The sequence below is a fragment of the Engystomops pustulosus genome, chromosome 9 (assembly GCF_040894005.1).
Source record: "Engystomops pustulosus chromosome 9, aEngPut4.maternal, whole genome shotgun sequence".
Classification (NCBI taxonomy): Eukaryota; Metazoa; Chordata; class Amphibia; order Anura; family Leptodactylidae; genus Engystomops; species Engystomops pustulosus.
This window is the reverse complement of record NC_092419.1, coordinates 94,992,032-95,012,905: the sequence shown is the minus strand read 5'-3', so window position 1 is coordinate 95,012,905 and position 20,874 is coordinate 94,992,032. Positions and strand designations below refer to the sequence as shown.

General features: G+C 43.0%; 1 protein-coding gene across 3 annotated transcripts in view; it reads right to left on the bottom strand.

Moving 5' to 3' along the window:
• Nucleotides 1-20,874, bottom strand: part of PNCK (pregnancy up-regulated nonubiquitous CaM kinase) — a 57,964-nt gene that overhangs the window by 20,040 nt on the left and 17,050 nt on the right. For 2 of the 3 annotated variants that reach the window (XM_072123960.1, XM_072123957.1), the window contains exons 2-4: nucleotides 18,098-18,200; nucleotides 7,116-7,247; nucleotides 1,524-1,598 (exon numbers count right to left, since the gene is read on the bottom strand). In XM_072123960.1, coding sequence (XP_071980061.1) covers nucleotides 1,524-1,598; nucleotides 7,116-7,247; nucleotides 18,098-18,174 — 284 coding nt within the window. In that variant the 5' untranslated portion in view covers nucleotides 18,175-18,200. Of the gene's footprint in view, nucleotides 1-1,523; nucleotides 1,599-7,115; nucleotides 7,248-18,097; nucleotides 18,201-18,957; nucleotides 19,149-20,874 lie in introns of all 3 variants that reach the window. The other variant, XM_072123959.1, reaches the window with a different exon arrangement.

The window sequence follows — 20,874 nt, the reverse complement described above, 5'->3', positions numbered from 1 at the left end:
AAGCACGTATCACCTTCTCTGTTCTCATACCTTTGTGTGTGTTGTTACTAAAACAAGATGGAAAAAAAATGTAATTATATTCCAGGATTGCAGCTTGACTTGGGGATGTGTCCTCACACCTCTGTGCTCTGAATGGTCTGCATAGTCCCTCCCCTCTTCTCTGGTTGAAAGATATCTGCTTCAGCTTTTACTCAGAGTAGAGTCCCTCCCATCTGCTGTGAGTGACAGATTTCTCCTTCAGCTTTTAATCAGAATAGGAGCCAAAGAGTAGTTTAATGCAGAGAGCTAGAAGCACGGCAGTGTGAGGACACACCTCCAAGGCATAAATTCATTACTTTTTTCACAGTCCTGCTGCTACCAACACACAGAAATGATTGATTACAGAGCTCTACAAGGCTCTTACGTGGTGATAAACTCTTACATGGTCATAAATGCTGACATATTCCCTTTAAAGGGGTATTCTCATCTGGGCATTCACATTCAGTTTCATTAATCAGCCATAAATAAACATTTCTTCAATCAGATGTTATTAAAAATTTTTTACCTGTGTGAAGATAATTTCTCATAAATGTAGTCATGTTGTCCAAGATAGCTTCCTCAGATACGACCACCTCAGCTGGAGTGATTGCACAAAGACACAAAGGGTGTTTCTATATGAAATGTCCAGGAGTTACTGCAGGTCGCACAGTCGTCCTGTGGTAATGATCGCTGAATCCTGGTGGTCAGGCAGGACTCAATAGCGCATGTCTGGCCACCGCTGCCAAAATGGGAGGTGGTCGTATCCGAGGAAGCTATCTCGTTTCTAAGGGACTGCATGGCTACATTTATGAGTAATTATCTTCACACAGGAACATTTTTTTAATAACATCCAATTGAAGAAATGTTTACATATGGCAAATGAATTAAATTAAATGTAAATGCCCAGATGGGAAAACCCCTTTAAAGGATAATATTATACCAATGGTCAGTTCTGGCATTTTAGTTTTATTTAAGTGAATGAGGTTTAATGGAAATACTACAAACGACCTGTGGAGATGTGCGGTACTATTTTTGGAAAAAAACATCTTGTACAACCTTCTTAAATGTAAATGTCTACCCTTGAACACCTTTTTGTTTGAGTTATCAGCTTAATAGATACATATTATATGCTTACACACATCAGTTCATATATTTTTGCAGTTTGTGGATCCATGATATAGCCATAAACTAATTTAAAAAAAATCCTGTCTGGCTTTAGCTACCACTAGGTGGAGTTAATGAGCATATGATGTATACAGTTAACCTAATAATAAAACAGTATGCCGTAAGTGTTACATCAGTATATGTAATTGTGCATTTATGGGCCTGGTATTTTCATATATGGAATAAAACCTTCAATGTACATCACTATTTCCTAAGGGATCAATAAAGCTTTATTGTATTGTATTGTGTACGTACCAAGGCCTGGTTGCCACTACTACTACTACTACTATCAGGTTCTAGTACTATTCACACATATAACATAAGAAGGGCACATAACTTACAGTTCCATGGCCAAGTACAGGTGAGTGGGGCTCTCGTGAATATCCTGCAGGGCCACAATATTTTTATGGTTAATCCTACAAAGACACAAAAATACAAACTATTACGAAGGAGAAGACAGAAGAGAAGCTGATTTCTTCACTGTAGCTGATTCTATAGCAAAAAAAAAAAAACTACTCAATTAACTTTTCTGCTCCAATTCCTTAATAAACTGTCTGATAAAATTTACCCCTTGAGAGATGTTTTTAGGGATTTCAGAAACAGATGAATATCCTTAAATGAAAGGGTTGGGGTTGGAAGTGAGGGCTAAGAAGGTGCTTCAAATTTTGTGTGTAGCTCGTGGAGGTCTCCTAATGAGTAAACCATAGAAATGTTAAAAAAGCTCTCAGAGGTCTTATGAAGGTCTACAGCTTAGAAGTCTGTCAGGTGGATCTTCTGAACTATCCCCGAGAAGTAACTAGGAAAGACTGGGCCCCTTCAAATACCTTTGACTATTCCCTCTTCACCAAAGGCCCCCACCACATGGTCCTCCAAAAATTACCCCTATATGGTGGCCCAAGTAAAGAGGAGGAATGGGATCATCCGTTATTTTGGGGTGGTCACGTAATGAATGATATTTTCTGATATATCTTTATTCTCCTGGCCTCTGTGATGGCACGCACATCATTATACGGTGGGTGGGTAAGAAAAAAGAAATATTGGACGTTGGTTTGAGTAATTTCATCTTTCTTGGGAGACTAGAGGAGCTACACAGAGTTCTGAGGTTGTCATGACAACCACTGAAGTTCTGCTTTTGGGCATAAGTATGAAAAAGCTATAGAAATGCTGGAAAAAGATACATTTTTTGATCAGATAACAGCTTACAAGACCAAAGCGAGGAAGAACAAGACTGATGTAAAGGAATTCGGAGTTAGATCCTTCTGCAAAATGTTTATGACGATGATGGAGAAAATTTGAAGAACAAAGACGAAGCCAAAAATGTTAGAAAATTTGTAGATTTTCATAAAACAACCTGTTTTAGTGAATACAATGTGTAGCCATGTCCAAGCCTAGTGTAACATGTAGAACTTGGTACTGGTAGAACTGGTAGCACTCGGTCTTGAGCACTAGATGTATCCAAAAACTGTCTGAGTTGGATTTGTTGTTGACAGATAGGTAGACGACCTCTTTAGATGACATATTGCCAGTACAAAGAGATGGAACTCCTCTGATCACTGTTTATCTTCAACTTCAGTTCAGATGTAGAGATGTTTAGTGGAAGATTTTACATTTACCAACTAAGATCTTTGGATCTTTGATATATACCACCAATTTGTGGTGGTCCCACCTCTGCCAAGCACTTTACAACTTTGCAATAGGCCATAATGAAGACCTCTACTACTTTATCCAATCTCAATTAACTTCCTTGGTGAAAGTTGTTGGCGGTCCTAAAGCTATCCAACATTGAAGGCATTCCTAGATGTTAGATAACATCTGCCTGTTAGATAACCATACTGTATGTACTACAGGGGTAAACCATAGGTTTGGCATATTTATCATTTTTTATTGGTAAAAAATCTCGAATTTCTAGGGTTTGGTCCCAGGATACAACTTCATAGTACCTGGAAAGGCCCACTTTTGTATTGGATTTAAACAAACTCGAGGACTAGATACATTTGATGGGATTGCTCTAAAAGTTTTGGAGAACTCTTGTAAATGTCTATATTGTGGACAAATATGCCCATCTCCTTAGTCGATGATAGCTCTCTTCTTCAGAGGAACTTCATTGTTAGATACGAAGAACGTGAGGAATTAGCTCCATTAGCATGGAAAGTAAATGAAGGTTGTCTGTCCTGGGTATCATGAGGGTCTTCTTGATCTTCCCTATGAGACACCCTGTATTCTGTAAACACCCTGCTGTAGCTGTATGTAGGATGCACTAGATTAGACAGAAAGCTCAATTAGTGTCATGTTGTCAGATTCCTCCATGGACTATGGACTATTCCTCAATAGTGGGCTATTTATGGCATGACGATAAGGTAAGGCTGTTATTTCTGACCAGATGATCTGGGAATCATATTAAGCTCAGAAGACCATACCCATTAAAAAAGATGATGTTCTGAGGAACATACTTAACAAACCTCCAGATGGTCCTCCAAAGCCTGAACCTGTGCCACTGCTGGGAAATAATAAGATGTCACTTTCCAAGCTGAACTCCAATTAACCGTGCCAATAAACTGGGCTGAACATCGGGCACAATGCCTGATGCAGCTATAGCTGAAATATTATGCCTCATATTCATAAAGATTATAATGAAATGTTTATAGCCGCCACTTATCCGCTGCGCTCCCTGAGCAGTGAGATAACCCCTCCTGCTGGGATGTAGTCAGACACCATGTTATTACTGGATGTCGGAAGGAATACTGATTGGGATCAACATCTTATTTCACAAAAGTCGGGTTAATCTGGACCCTCCGGAATACTCGGAATGCCGAGGCTAGAGAATGAATTAGTCAATCTGCATTGGGTAGACTGTAAATGACAATGGCCGTTCCCCTCTACTGGCATCTATTTTGCTTCCTTAGATTCATGCTGTGATGAATATCTCATCCTGCATCATTTCCCCATCCCACCTCTCCGCAGACTGAATGGAGCAGAGTCTATTGACAAAAGCAAAGAGATCCAAAATTAAAAGGGTAGGACAACCTCTTTGGGATCACTTCCCAGGGATCCTTCAATGAGAAGCGCACAGCCAAAGCAGATCACAGCTTCAGTACAATATGGGAGAAACCCAAGGGGATCGGCTTCAATATCGAAAGGGTTTGTCAAGTAAGGAATACCCCTTTAATCTGCATGGCACAATGGCATATCACCCTTTAAAAGGAGCACCAATGGCCCAGATGTCATGGACACCCGCCATTAAATCTGGACTTATCATTTCACTCTATCATGGGTGATGAATGGTGTTGAGGTACTAAATGTTTTTAGGACATTATTGAGGCACATAGGGTGCCAATAGAGGGTACTATATAGGAAACCCTTTAGACCCTCCGTATGGCACTCAATCACCATCCAACTTTGTGTCCACACTCTTAACCTTCATTTATCACGTAAAGGGTGGCAAAATCGCACCCTCGCACAACCCCGGTTCAGAAATTATGAAGTCCTGTTCTATTACATAAACCACACATTACAAAGTCTGATTTTGATTTACAATTAAGAATTATGACCTGAAAATTCCAGGTCATTTGTATAGCGCCTACATGCGACTTTTACTACATCTGGGCAGCTGCTGCAAGGTAATAGTTGCCAATGGATATTTCAGGAGGTTTGGGGTGGGCTTATGTGCACCAGGCACCCTAGATTGCCAGTGTGAATTACCCAGAAGTCCAGCTACATGCACAAATTTACACAATGGGGGATATTTATCATACGTCGGCGCACCTGCCGATGCTCTTGCGCAGCACGATACATCGAGAGGCTTTAGACTTTAGCAATAAAGTCGCCGGCTGCAGCGAGTGCACATTCGCGATTATTTCAGGACTTCTACGAAACTGATGTGGCACAGGGGCCCTGATAAATATCCACCAATAACTCTATGCATTGCAGGATGATGCTGATTTATGGCCGGACTATGGCATCTTAAGAATGTTACTGTAAGCTCAGGATTATTCCAGCGAACACTATATCTTCATCCTTGCCTGGCCGCGCCATTGTTAAGACTAGGCTCAAGACCCCATATATTATACAACGTGACGGGAATGCAGAAACCTTTGGGAGAAACAGAAAATCCTATTTCATTGTGACAAATGTTTGGCAACCTTGGTTTCTATTTTCGGTTCCTTAAAGAGAACCTGTCTCGTGTGCTACAAACATCTGGAAGAGTCATCTTTGTCCTGAGCTATGAGGAGTCACAGTGACTCCTGTAATGGGAGGAGCCAAGTCAGGCATCTTAGGGTTGTAACACTGATGGCTAGAAACTTATAAAAAGGGTCAGAAACATAATTTTGAGGTCATAAATGGATAAAACAATAAGTGAGTAGCCATCTATTATGGATATGCAAATCAACCTGCAAGTGCTACAAGGGTGGGTAGATAATGAAGATTTACCTACAGGCAGTCATGGCATATCAGTCATTACTAGACAAGAGACGGGCACTAGCAGGCTGATTTTGAGTGTGGGGTTAGGGTTACAGGGAGGAGGCATAATTTGGAGGGGAGCTACTGAAAAGGAGGACATTATAAGTGTCGGCCAAAAGAAAGGGGTGTGGTTGTGCTTAGGGCACCAGATACATTTTCGGATACCACAATTTACAATTATGGGTTGTGAGGTTTTGCTATGGGGACCAATCATTTCTATGTGCACCGCTGCTGCACTAGTTTATTTTGTGAAGGGGTCTTGTTTTTTATTGTGTTGGGAGTGGGGTGTAATCCCTTAACTTTAGGCCTGTCTTTTTTACACAGCAGCTTCTGAATCTCAGCACAAAGCGCACCATAAAATCATGACATAAAAAGAATGACATATGCGCTATATATGAGGATAAATAAGGGTAATTCTGATGTAAAAGAGTGAAAAACCTCAGACTGGGACATGAGAGGAGCGTGGGATGTGTGTAGTAGATACCTCACATACTGAGGCAGCTGTGACACCTCATCCCTCCGCTCAGACAATTACACATGGAGGGAAACGTGAGGAGATTTCCAATCACACAGTCTACGCTCAGGCTCTCCTCTAGGGAGGGTAGGCCCGAGCCGTATATATATCCCACCCTACACGGAGCCATTAGCAGGCCTTCAATTATCTTCCACATCACGTTGTCATGTTGAACATCATATACCTCACAAATTAATATATACAGACACCGGGGACCCGCCTGAATATATTACTAAACATTAGACTCATGTTTATAGGTGAATTTTAGTCAGATTTAGAGTATTGTATTGATACCGTGCACTTATATGAAATCGGGGCACAGTATCAGTACAGTACTCTAAGGCTGAATTCACACGGCCGTTCAGGGGACGTATATACGGCGATAAGTAAATACTTATTATAAGTAAAGACCCCCTCTCCGACACATAAAACCGGCATTGTTTAGGCGGCTTTCCAGGTATATCTTTATTGTATCCCTGTGATCTGCCATTTTAGAGAAAATTAAATTTTTATTTTCTAATGCACTTGTTTTCTTCCACCTAGGCCTTATCGTTAGAGGGGATGTTACCCTATTTGTAAGGGATAGGGCCGGGTGGCTTAAAAAGGTAAAAACCGGTGCACTAGAAGGATTGGTCCCGTCTTTGGTGCACCGGGGAGCTCATTTGTATCAGGATTGATAAAAATTTTATTCTGAAATGTCAGATGGGAAAGAGGAAAGCTATGAAGTGCCATAGCCAATGCCGGTGATTTGGGAGATGGGAGACTCTTTAGTCCACAGTGTATAAATTTAGAGATTTTTTTTTCCCACAAACAACCCCACTCTTTTTCCAATGGATGTTTCTGGTTTCTGCGGCACAATTCTGCTGACTTCAGTGGAGATGCAATACCAGACAGAGACTACAAAGCAATAGAAGCGCTGTTTCTGTGTCATAAACTCTTTATGGTCCATTTCTCTCCTTACTTTTTGAGAACGGCAATTTCATTCTCCACCACAGCTTCTTTCCCACGTAGAGCCTTTTTTGGGATGCATTTCAGGGCTACTAATCGCTCTGTATCCTTTTCTTGAGCCAGGACGACCTCGGAGAATGCTCCCCTATAGAAGAGATATGAGATTAGCTTTTAGGTTGGAACTGCAGTGATTTCTGTACCACTAACCACCAGAACGTTATTACTATATGTACCACTAACCACCAGGGAGTAAGTAATGTCTGTACCACTGACAACTAGGGAGTCAGAAATGTCTGTAGCACTAACCACCAGGATGTTAGTAATATATGTAACACTGACCACCAGTGAGTTAGTAATGTCTGTATCAATGACCACCAGGGAGCTAGTAATGTCTGTACCACTGTCCACCAGGGAGTTAGTAATATATGTACCACTGACCACCAGTGAGTTAGTAAAGTCTGTATCACTGACCGACCACCAGGGAGTCAGAAATGTCTGTACCACTGACAACAAGGGAGTTGGTAATATGTGTACCACTGACCACCAGAGAGTTAATAATGTCTGTATTACTGACCACCAGGGAGTCAGTAATGTCTGTACCACTGACAACAAGGGAGTTAGTAATGTCTGTATCACTGAAAACCAGGGAGCTAGTAATATATGTACCACTGTCCACCAGGGAGTTAGTAATGTCTGTACCACTGACAACAAGGGAGTTAGTAATATATGTAACACTGACCACCAGTAAGTTAGTAATGTCTGTACCACTGTCCCTCAGGGAGTTAGTAATATCTGTATCACTGAAAACCAGGGAGCTAGTAATGTCTGTACCACTGTCCACCAGGGAGTTAGTAATGTCTGTACCACTGACAACAAGGGAGTTAGTAATATATGTAACACTGACCACCAGGGAGTTAGTAATGTCTGTACCACTGACAACAAGGGAGTTAGTAAAATATGTAACACTGACCACCAGTAAGTTAGTAATGTCTGTACCACTGTCCACCAGGGAGTTAGTAATATCTGTAACACTCTCCATTGGGGAGTAAGTAATGTTTGTACCACTGACCACCAGGGAGTTAGTAATCTTTTTTTTTTTTACCATCAACCAAGTAACTGAATGTTTCAGCCTAAGAATTTGGTGGTATATACAAATCTAGTTAACAAACTAGAACAAATTAGCAAAAAGTTTACGACCACAACAAAACTCTTCTAAACATTCTTCAAGGCCTCACATCACGTCTTGTACTCCCATTCCCTTCTCACATAACACAAGAAATCAGACTCAGCTGCTAGATATTAGCGCCCCATTCTCTGCCGCTCCCCTGTAATTGTTTCACGCCGCTTCTGCGCGACTTTGTGCTTTTCTGAAGGGACATCCACCCACTCGTACTATGCTCCCAAGCCCACGCACAACATATCCGCGGCTCGCTAGCTAATAGTCCTCCTTGTTAGCAGAGGGAGGCTGGCATCATCTCCCACGGACGATGGCACTGCGTGGGAGGAAGAGGGCAGTGACAACGGCGCCCAGCCAGGCTGACATGATGGCAGGCACATAAAGCGGAGGAGGAGGAGAAGACTCTGGATTAATCAGCTGGAGGAAGGAGAGATGAAGAGCTCTACACGCAGGATCCTGCTGATTTCCGTGATCGCAGCGGCCGCACGATACAGTAAACATCTGGTACAGTAGCTGAACGCAGATGACTGGAGCTGACACATCGCGAGCCGAACAGGTCATTAAGACGGCGAAACACGAAAAACAATCCAACAATATGCAGCCAGATCATTATTACCGTGTGATAGAATCGAAGCTCAAAACCCTCAAGCTTTTATTGTATGATTTTAGTCCTACCCAAAAATAAAATATCACTGAATTGTGTGTTTTATTGTATTATTACGGTCAATAGGAAGATGTGCCGGGACAAGGGTTTGCCCAGTAGATGGAATGAAAATAGTTGCTTCATGGATAGAGGGTGTTACATTCTGATGTGTTATCCAGCATTTTGTATTACAAAACCTTAAAAACATTTGACCCTATTAACCCATTGTATTACGGTGGGTCAGATCCCATTATGGTACTAAACAGATTTCATTTTAGGGCTTTTTGTAGGTGTTCCTGGTTTTCACCCTTTAACCCTCGTACAGCACTTTGCACCGAGCTGCTACCTCTAGGATCTGTTCAGTGACAGCTGAGCCAGGAAATGAACAAGCAGAGAAGTGGTAAGTGTACAAGCCAAGCTCAGGGTAGATAGAGTTTGTGTGAAACAATTGTGTGAGTCAATATGGTAATCAGAACAGGTCCAGAACTTGGATGCAGAACGCTACAGAGCTTACTGCTCAGACGTCTTCCCAATATCCCTGGGTATGGTGCTATTGTCAAATCTACCTGCTTTGACCTTGGCTTGTCCTCCAACCACAACTCTGCCTGCCCCGTCCACGTCCTCTAACCACAACTCAGCCAGCCCTGACCTTGGCTTGTCCTCTTACAACAACTCTGCCTGGACCATGTCCTCTAACCACAACTCAGCCAGCCCTGACCTTGGCTTGTTCTCTTACAACAACTCTGCCTGGACCATGTCCTCTAACTACAACTCAACCAGCCCTGACCTTGGCTTGTCCTCTTACAACAACTCTGCCTGCCCTGACCTGGTAAATCTACCACTAGGATCAAGGATTGTAAACCAAGCACACGAGAGTGTACGTCCTCTGGCAGGGCCTGATATTCTTTTAGCTTCTTGTGCCCTTATTTTAAAATAATAAAAATGAGCCCCTCCCAGCTTCTTTGTATGAGTGATCCAGCTCAGGTTGATTAGTCATGCTTGACTAACCTCCATTTGTAATTACAAGCTTTGTGTGTAATGTGTTTATGTCAGCCAGCCTGACCCAGCTTTTCCTAGGTCCTGAATGTTATAATTGTTTTTTCAGCAAAACTACTCAGCTCAGGGATTAACCAAGATATTGGGGGTCATTTACTAAGGGCCCGATTCGAGTTTTCCCGACGTGTTACCCGAATATTTCCGATTTGCGCCGATTTTCCCTGAATTGCCCCGGGATTTTGGCGCACGCGATCGGATTGTGGCGCATCGGCGCCGGCATGCACGCGACAGAAATCGAGGGGCGTGGCTGAGCGGTAACCCGACGGATTCGGAAAAACCGCCGCATTTTAAAAAAATAATTGGTCGAACGGGCCATACTCACATGCACCACAATGAAGACGATGAACTCCGGGGCACCTCGGCGGACTTCGGCGCAGCAGCGCCACCTGGTGGACATCGGGCGCAGGACCTTCATGAATCGCCGAATACTCGTCAGAGAAGCCGCCGCTGGAACACGAATGGACCGGGTTAGTAAATGTGCCCCATTATCCTGCATCAGTGTAGTTCCTGCATTCTCATAATGCATCAAATCAAATGTTAGGTTTCCTTTAACTTGACCTCTAACAACAATTTTGGTTGCCCCGACCTTGACTTGTTCTCAAACCACAACTCTGCTTGCTCCGACTTTGCCTCCATCCAAAACTTTGAATGTCCTTCAATGCAAAGTATCAGCAACCCTTGTCCCACCTGGTCAGCAGCCATTTAATGGAGACTATATTTAGACGTAGCAACCTGTTCATCCTCTGCCACTGAAATCCAAATATATATAGTCCCACATACATGAGTGAAGGGTGAAAATCGGGGGACCATTTAGCCAATGCCCTGAGTCAAATCCATTCAGATGTTACTAATAAGCAAGGATTTTTATAGTAAATGATTTTGATGGAGCTCCCCTTTAAATCTCTTTTCTAGAAGCAGTTGTATAACAGGCAGTAATGCTGAACTGATTTGTATTCTTGCAGTCTTCCTCCGGACAGGGAAATCCTTGATGATAGGATCTTTTCTACTGAAGCAGAAGGCTCGCTGCACATCCTCATTTCACACACAGCAGTTATTCTAAAATGCTGTGTTTGGCCAGGAACCAAGCAACATGTTCCTCGACCCTACGGCTGCTACAATGAGCGTTCAGCCATTATGGTAAACAAAATGGGGTTTGTATTTTACCCACTTCCTATAATTTATAGAAGAGAAGGGTGGTAGAACTTTTGGACCTATATGTGGTGTCTCCATAGTACGTGAGAACTTTGGTGGAAGGTTACAACACCAACAAAGTATGCGACAAGGACCACCATTAGGTCACTATGGGACGTTGGACAACACCATCACTGTGGATCTTATTGTGGTCGTCAATGGTATAGGTCAGTGATGGCGAACCTTTTAGCGGCCAAGTGCCCAAACTGCAACCCAAAATCTCCCTTATTTATTGCGAGGTGCCAACCAAACATTAAAGCAGTAACTTATTGCTCCCCGTTCTTCAACAACGATCGATCATATTGGCCTCCTGAGGACAAGATGGAAAATTTACATTATTTTAGCTTCTTTCCAGTGTCCCTCTGTACACAGAAAATTGTGGGGCCAGCAGGAGGTCCTCCAAAGATAATTCGGCCCTGTCTACTCATTCTCCCTTTTCCTACAGTCCCAAGTAGCAAAGTAAGTATCACTTAAATATATGACTGAAAGCAACATCTTTGTTTCTATGAATCCTGTCTGGTGTGATGGGGCGATGACCCGGGTGCCCACAGAAAAGGGCTCTGAGTGCCGCCTCTGTCACCCGTGCCATAGGTTCGCCACCACTGGTATAGGTGGACTGGCCAATCAGGGCTTGATCCCTGGATCCTTCAAGTAGAAACCTGTACTAGATCCACCTAGTTGTCCTAGTTGACTCAATTTTATTGAGTACTGATTAAATGGCCGCTATATGGAGCACCATAAAGAAGGAACAACATACAGGGGCTCATTTACTAGGGGTTTCCCGAATATTACCATTTTGCGCCGTTTGTCCCTGAACAGCCCTGGGTTCTTGGCGCACGCAATCGGATTGTTTCACATCGGCGCCGGCATCCATGCAGCAGAAATCGGGAGCGTGGCCGTCGGAAAACCCAACGGATTTGGAAAAACCGCGGTATTTAAAAAAGAATTTATGTCGCTTGACACGCACTTATATGCACCGGGAAGAAGAAGGTGAACTCCTGCGGACCTCGGCGCAGCAGCGGCACCTGGTGGATATCGGGCGCATGACCTTAGTGAATCCTAGCAAACGTGAATCCATGTTGGACAACACACCGCTGGATCGCGACTGGATCGGGTAAGTAAATGAATCCCACAGAGTAAAGTTGATCCCACCTTGGCTTCCCCCACTCTAGTTTTGACTAGTCCATAGTAAGTTTCCATATGCTTCCCTTAACCCTTGAGGTCCCCCAGTATGTGGCAGTAAAGAACTCCTTGGCTCCTTCATAGATCTTCATCCATAACTCCTACTTGCCACATGACATGAGAGTAACTTCCCGCAGTTACTGGATAAGTGTTGACTGTCTCTTCTGGTCTAATGAACTGGGATTTATAGCCTCACTTTATAAGATCCCCAGGGCTGCTGGTTGTCTCTTCTAATACTTGTACGTAGAGATTGGGAATGGTTCGCCTTCAGCTGCGGCTTGTCTCCCCCCCCCGTGATTGGTAAATGCGGTCGGAGAGATAAAGGGAAAAGATGGAAATAACAAGAGACATGACAAAGGCTCTGCAGACATGAAGTGACGGACACCAGGAGAGCGCGTGTGACAGGACCTTTCCCTGCTCCCATCCCTCACAGCATGTTCCTACCATTGTCATCCAGTCTGCAGGGCGCAAACACCCTCTAATCTCCTGTGGTTCCCAGGACAAGCCATTCCCATGTCCCCCCTGCACTGATCGTCTCTATATGACCAGATAGAAGCTGGTGTCTTTAAATCGTATGGGTGATTAAAGAGTTAAATAATCTAATAACTGAGAACTTTGTGATGTTGCCAGAGTAACAGGAACAGAAAATTGTTCTGTTGTTTTTAATTACATGCCTGGCGGCTAATACTAACCCGAGAACTAACCTGTCCCGGCCCCCACCCAAACTACTCCTACAGACAGCGATGGAGGGCGCAGATGAGGGGCATCACTCGCTCTCTGTACCATTACCTTATGTTATATTCCAGGGCCCTTTACTTCCCGTATTGTGACATCACTCTACACATTATACATATTATGTAACTTTACTGTGTGCATGATTATACTGATGTGACTGTGTACATTATTTTTGTACTGTGACATCAATGTATACAAGTACTGTGACATATACTTTGATATCAGTGTTCATCCTGTACCTTAACATCATTGTGTGTATTATCCCTGTACTGTGACATCACTGTGTATTATCCCTGTACTGTGACATTACTGTGTGTATTATCCCTGTACTGTGACATTACTGTGTGTATTATCCCTGTACTGTGACATCACTGTGTGTATTATCCCTGTACTGTGACATCACTCTGTGTATTATCCCTGTACTGTGACATCACTGTGTGTATTATCCCTGTACTGTGACATCACTCTGTGTATTATCTCTGTACTGTGACATCCCTCTGTGTATTATCCCTGTACTGTGACATCACTGTGTGTATTATCCCTGTACTGTGACATCACTGTGTGTATTATCCCTGTACTGTGACATCACTCTGTGTATTATCCCTGTACTGTGACATCACTGTGTGTATTATCCCTGTACAGTGACATCACTGTGTGTATTATCCCTGTACTGTGACATCACTATGTGTATTATCCCTGTACTGTGACATCACTGTGTATATTATCTCTGTACTGTGACATCACTGTGTGTATTATCCCTGTACTGTGACATCACTGTGTGTATTACCCCTGTACTGTGACTTCACTGTGTGTATTATCCCTGTACTGTGACATCACTGTGTGTATTATCCCTGTACTGTGACATCACTCTGTGTATTATCCCTGTACTGTGACATCACTGTGTGTATTATCCCTGTACTGTGACATCACTGTGTGTATTATCTCTGTACTGTGACATCACTGTGTAGTATCCCTGTACTGTGACATCACTGTGTGTATTATCCTGTACTGTGACATCACTGTGTGTATTATCCCTGTACTGTGACATCACTGTGTGCATTATCCCTGTACTGTGACATCGCTGTGTGTATTATCCCTGTACTGTGACATCACTGTGTGTATTATCCCTGTACTGTGACATCACTGTGTGCATTATCCCTGTACTGTGACATCACTGTGTGTATTATCCCTGTACTGTGACATCACTGTGTGTATTATCCCTGTACTGTGACATCACTGTGTGTATTATCCCTGTACTGTGATATCACTGTGTGTATTATCCCTGTACTGTGACATCACTGTGTGTATTATCCCCGTACTGTGACATCACTGTGTGTATTATCCCTGTACTGTGACATCACTGTGTAGTATCCCTGTACTGTGACATCACTGTGTATATTATCCCTGTACTGTGACATCACTTTGCGTATTATCCCTGTACTGTGATATCACTGTGTGTATTATCCCTGTACTGTGACATCACTGTGTGTATTATCCCTGTGCTGTGACATCACTGTGTGTATTATTCCTGTACTGTGACATCACTGTGTGTATTATCCCTGTACTGTGACATCACTGTGTGTATTATCTCTGTACTGTGACATCACTGTGTGCATTATCCCTGTACTGTGACATCACTGTGTATATTATCCCTGTACTGTGACATCACTGTGTGTATTATCCCTGTACTGTGACATTGCTGTGTATTATCCCTGTACTGTGACATCACTGTGTATATTATCCCTGTACTGTGACATCACTGTGTGTATTATCTCCGTATTGGTACATAATCAAACATCATCCTCGCACATAAGGGAGACTAAACTATTTATACACTTTTTGTTTTGGAAAGGTTTGGGGTCTCTCTTGTGATTCTCCTTGTCTGTAAACCTTCCGGTAGCAGCACTGCTCAAAAGTTGTATCTAAAAGATGTATCAACTTTGTTTCCTGTTACTATAGAAACAGCCTGATACAATGAATAGAAAATGAAGCTTGTGCTACTTCTGCGGAGGTTTGGTTCCCAATCTTCCAGTCTGGTAGGATAGGGGTCCTATGTGACTTTACTCATGTGGGAAACAATATAGAGGTCATCGTCATGCATTTCCTAAGCACTACCCCCTTTCCCCCTGCTTTTTGCTATTTCTTAGCATTTTACATGGGGCCCTCCATGGCTGTGCATGTGCAGAAAGCCTTGGCCCGGGAAGTAGCGCTGCGCATGCGCCGGCCATGGAGGGTGAGACTCAATACTCAAGGGTAGGGAGAATTTGGAAATGGGAGGGAAGGGCCATGCTCCAGATGGAAAGGCACATCCCTGGTTGCATAAAATGGCTCATTTACATATATATATATATATAGTCATTTTTCTACAAATTTTCCGACAGCTGTTTCTCCAATGAAAGGTTTATTAGTATTCAGGATGATTGGCTTTATGGGGAGGGGGTGGAGGTACACTCCCTTCTACCATACATCATTGATTTATTTGTAAGCCCTAAAGTCATTATGCAGCCTCATGGGTTCACATACTTACGGTATCTTCATCGCTAACAAGCTGCTAAATTGTTTCCATATTCATTTCTCAATATTTCCGACCATTTTGACAATGAAAAATAGATGCAATTACAGGAAGGGAAGGAGGACACGTCACCGTTTTTTTTTCCTGTTTTCGTGCGACATATTGATAAATAACCCTTTGAGTTCCCTGTCATATGCCGAACAGGCTGTATTTATATGCCGCTACAGTGCTGGATGGCATGGAATAGGGAAAGCGCTGCCAGTTTGCTCAATTTTCAGATGGACTGTATCAATATGAAAACCAATTATAAAATATGAATATTTCATGAGTTGAGTCTGAGCTGAAGACAAATATCAGTAATGAGGACGGTCACAATGTAGGACCCGTGTCCATGTCCTGCATTTAGTCACTTCCCAAATCAGGAATCAACTAGGAACCAGGTGAAGAACCAGAAGTTGAAAACCAATGAAGAACCAGAAGCTGAAAACAAAAGTCCTGGGGTCTAGGCAGTGGCGTTACTTGAAGCTGATGGGCCCCAATGCAAAGTCGGTTCCAGGCCCCCGACTACAATGTATGGTTTATAGTAATTGTCTTCTCATATGGGAAAGTGACAACTTATGGGCCCCCTAAACCTCGTGGGCCCCTTTGCTCCCCGTCAAGAACATTGGCCCTCAACTTATGGTTCTTCATCAATTCCCAAACAACAACCCCCAGCTGATAAAGACCCTGCATAGATGCATTTCATTGGACCAGAAGGACATATAGAAAGGACCCATTTGTAGTTAAACATCAGTATTTCGGTCTTACTTGGATAAGGCACATCGACGTTATGTCATCACCTGGGACCAGAAGTGGTGTAGAACGTATTGCTGTTACTGACGTGCTTTTAAAAAGTGAATATTTTTTATCACTTTAATTGATACCTTTGATGTGAAGTTTTTAATGAAGCTGGGAAACCCCTTTGTATTCTCCGTGTGCAAGACTTTACCTTATTTTCAAGGACCAGAATAAGTAATGGACTATGTGGGAAGCTGCCTAGGACACCACTGAGTGGAAGAGGAAATTTGTCCTACCCTTGATTGGGGTCGTAACTTGAGGGGGTGTAGAAGGTAGAGTAGCAACCGGGCCCAAGAGGCTTAGGGGGCCCATAAGGGGTCAAACTCCCATATGAGGAGACTAGTACTATAAACCTTAGACTATAATTGGGGGCCTTGCAGTGGTGCCCATCAGCTTCAAGTTACGCCACTGCCGTGGATCACAGGAGTTATGTGCTAGACTCCTCAATCTCTATATCATGTAGAACTATGAATGATGTCCCCCGTACAGCCCTGACTGCCTCCTCCTGGCCCCATCTACATGTTATGTTGCCATGCTGATGTAATCTTTATTATTAGGAAGTGGATTTTATGCTAAATGTTACAACAACGCTGATTCTTCAATGTTTATTTGTTCAGGCTCTAAGGAAAGAAAAAAAATTGTCTAAAAATAATTTTCCAAGGACATTGTAGTGGGATGGGTCAGCCAATAATAACTGACCCCAAGGACAGACTTTCTGGATTTCCTCTTCCCAGTATTACATAGGCCTTGGTTCTCTGCATGAACCCAACACCCAGTCTTATTAGATGTTGATGGGCTCTTCTAATCATAAGTCCAAATAAGTGAATGGAGATAGGCTATAAATATCATAATTAAAAAAAAAAATATATATATATATATATATTCCATGGAATAAATTCCATTATGGCAGTCTATACAGCCCTTTGTGAATGTAGGCCCAAATCAGTTAAGTCCAATACCTCTTAGTATGAACACTTGACATTAGAGAAGGGTGGATCCGAACTTTAAGTGTGGGTCCAGAGTTTGGTGCGTCCTGCTGCATGGCCGCCAATTTGGCAAATTGACGTAGCTACCTACTAGCCATGACTGGGACTGGCTAGGAGTGTCCCCACTGGCCAATCAAAGCCATGGCTACTAGGTAGGTAGGGGTTTCAATTTGCCATAATATGCCTGGGTCTTGTGGGACACGCCAGAACCCCGGACCCAAACTTAAAAAGCAATCCTGCTTATCTCTACTTGACATAACTGAATGTGTTCCCAAAATCAAGAATTGTAGTTATGGTGTCCTTCTCCCAAAGACTGAATCTGCTTCCTGGATGATATATATATATCAACACCTATATTGGCTTCTCGATGCCCAGTTGGAACCCCTGCAACCCTTGCCAAGTCAAAAACCTCTCCACCATGTGACAAATTAGTGTCTGAAGATGAAGATATTGAAACCTGAAAACATTGTTTTGCCCATAAAACACATAAAAACAACAACTGTGAACAAATCTCCTACAGCAATCTCCTAAACCTTTACAACAAGTAAGATTTTTGAAGATCACATTTGCTGTTGTCGTACTATTTCTCTTAGCATGAAGAAGACTCTGTGACACCAGACCTACTAAGGAAACAATAAAGAGGAAAGCCAGTCTTGTAGAACTAAATGATACTCACGCTCCCAGCTTCTCCTTGATGTTGTACACCATATTGATGTCTTCAATTTTCTTCTTTCCATTTTTCCCGAGAGGCATGGCCGTAACTCAGTGTGACTGGAAACCTGTGTAAGAAATATGGCCAAGAAACTGATCAGCAGAAAGCAACCCTTTATTGTCCTGTGTCTTATAGTAGCAATAACCTTGCCTCTAACCTCCTCCAAGATAAGCTGGACCCAAGGGTAATATAAAGATTTATTAGAATTCAGGAGCTGCCGTCAACTTATGATATCACTTATAAATATAGAAGAAGATGATCCTATTGCAAAATGCTCCATTGTGATGATAGGATTTACCACCCTAAGAGAAGCTTCTGTTACATGTTCTTCAGCCTTTTATGAATCCACCCCAAGTTCCTCAGGGGAGGGTCTTATACAAGTTCTTGCCTCCTAGGAGACAGGGTCAGGGAAATTAGTTTCTAGGAAGATTTACCAGCTGTTAAAGCAACAAATTATACCATGAGAAAATAGAGATATGGTCTACAAGTGGTGGCTCCTCACCACTTGCCCAAACCATAATGTTAAATGTCCGTATCAGCCGTACTCTGCTATAAGCTGCCTGACTATATGGTAGAGTTAAAACAATGGGGGTCATTTACTAAGGGCCCGATTTACATTTTCCCGACGTGTTACCCGAATATTTACGATTTGCGCCGATTTTACCTGAATTGCCCCAGGATTTTGGCGCACGCGATCGGATTGTGGCGCATCGCCGCCGGCATGCATGCGACGGAAATCGGGGGGCGTGGCCGAAAGAAAACCTGACGGATTCTGAAAAACCGCCGCATTTTTTTAAAAAAAGTGTCGCTCAACATGTGCTTACCTTCACCAGGAATAGGCCGGTGAACTCCAGTGCATTCCGATGGTCTTCAGCGCAGCAGCGACACCTGGTGGACGTCGGAGGAAATGCCTTAGTGAATCCCGGCCGGACCCGAATCCACCGCAGAGAACGTGCCGCTGGATCGCGAATGGACCGGTTCTCTGGTTCTCTGGTATCGCTCAATTTAAAGGATACTAGAAGCAATTTCAGAAAAAAAAAGCCTTTCTTAAAAGTAAACTAAGAATATCCATATGGAGCTCCAGGAGATATCATAAAAATCATATACAGGAAATGTTTCCTTCTAAATGGTGGGAAATAGAAGATAAGAGAGAGACTTCATATGGGAAACACATGACCCCACCATATGTTGGTAGGCTTCTTAGGATAACAAAACACGCCAAAGATATAATGAAGGAACTTCCACCAGATGGAGGTGCCCATCTTATGACCCTCTGGTGAGACATCCTTACATCACATCAAAAAGTCACCAATTTGGCAAAGTGTGATAGGTGATAAGACTGATGGTGAACTACTACTGGAGATGCTATGTCCTTTGTCATGAACATCTTTCTAATTACACCCACGGCTGCATCCAGAAAACGGGCATCCAAAATGTCAGATCCACTTTCCTGCAGATTGCCATGGTCGGTCAGTGTCAGCCTGCTCATTCATGTCATGTAAAGGTGGCGGCAGCTGGCTGTAGTTGTGCTAAATCGGACAATACTCACTAGCGTCACCCTCACACTGCCCATATGGCTAACATCACAGAGGTTGTGTCATGAAGATGGCAATGGATGCACTGTGGGAATTTACGTCTTACAATTTGTCTCCGTGGAACCAACAAAGATATTAGATAGATGGACGTGTTGGTTCTTCCAGTTTGGGTTTCAGACTCATAGCAGCTGGGCTAAATTATGATCTCTCCCCCCATAACATCTCTATCTACTAATTGTCTGTATAACCGTGGTCTTCAAGTATAATCAAACACATAGCACACATCATCCATCAGGTCTTATATGATATATGTAACAAACCGATAGATCCTAGTGGTAGGAGATTGACTCCAAGCACTCCACGAGGGTTGCACTTTGACGGCAACTTTTGAGGACAACTTTGATGTCAGATCATGGGTCCACTAGTGGGTGCTCTGGTACTCTAGAGGGCCAATGAATCCCTACTGATTTGTGAAAGTATAATAAGATATCAACCATAGCTTCTCACTTGATAGCTTGGTGGTAATTCCCACAGGGGTTTATGGAGAGAGTAACGCATGTGTACTACCACCACCTCCACATTCATTCACCGACTCTACCTTAGCTCAGGAGGTATCTCTGACTCACAGCATGAAATCAGGGGCATAAATGGAATTTTTAGGGGGCATCAAACAGATTTAGCATTGGGGCCTCCATAACTTCTAGTTGGTTTTAGCACAGGCCACCATCACCATGGATATTTTGCACCATATGTCCTCTTAGTGACCAGTGTCCCAGTAGGGTTACATCCAGAGGGTACTACACATATTAGGAGTGAATTAACCCATGCATAGCTAATAACGGAAGAATCATACACAAAGCCAAGAATGACAAGCCACTAGTTTTGGGCGCACTTAGTCTTCTTATGTAACGTGCGGCACATCTCTCGTTTTACATTACTGAGAGCTCATAAATATTTGAAAGTGTTAAAACACAGTTTTGACAGGAACAAGAGGATTGTGATGAAGTAAATCTCCGGCTCCATGTATGTGATCATCTCATGACTGATGTAGCAGCAGCTGGAGTGGGAAAGCCACCGGTGTTCAAGACCAGGGTTGAATCATAGGAGGGCTGAATGGGTAAATGCCCGAAGGCCTACATGAACAAGGAGCCATTCTCAGACTTACTACACTCCATGGAGCTCTTGCTTACGTGACAATTGAATTGC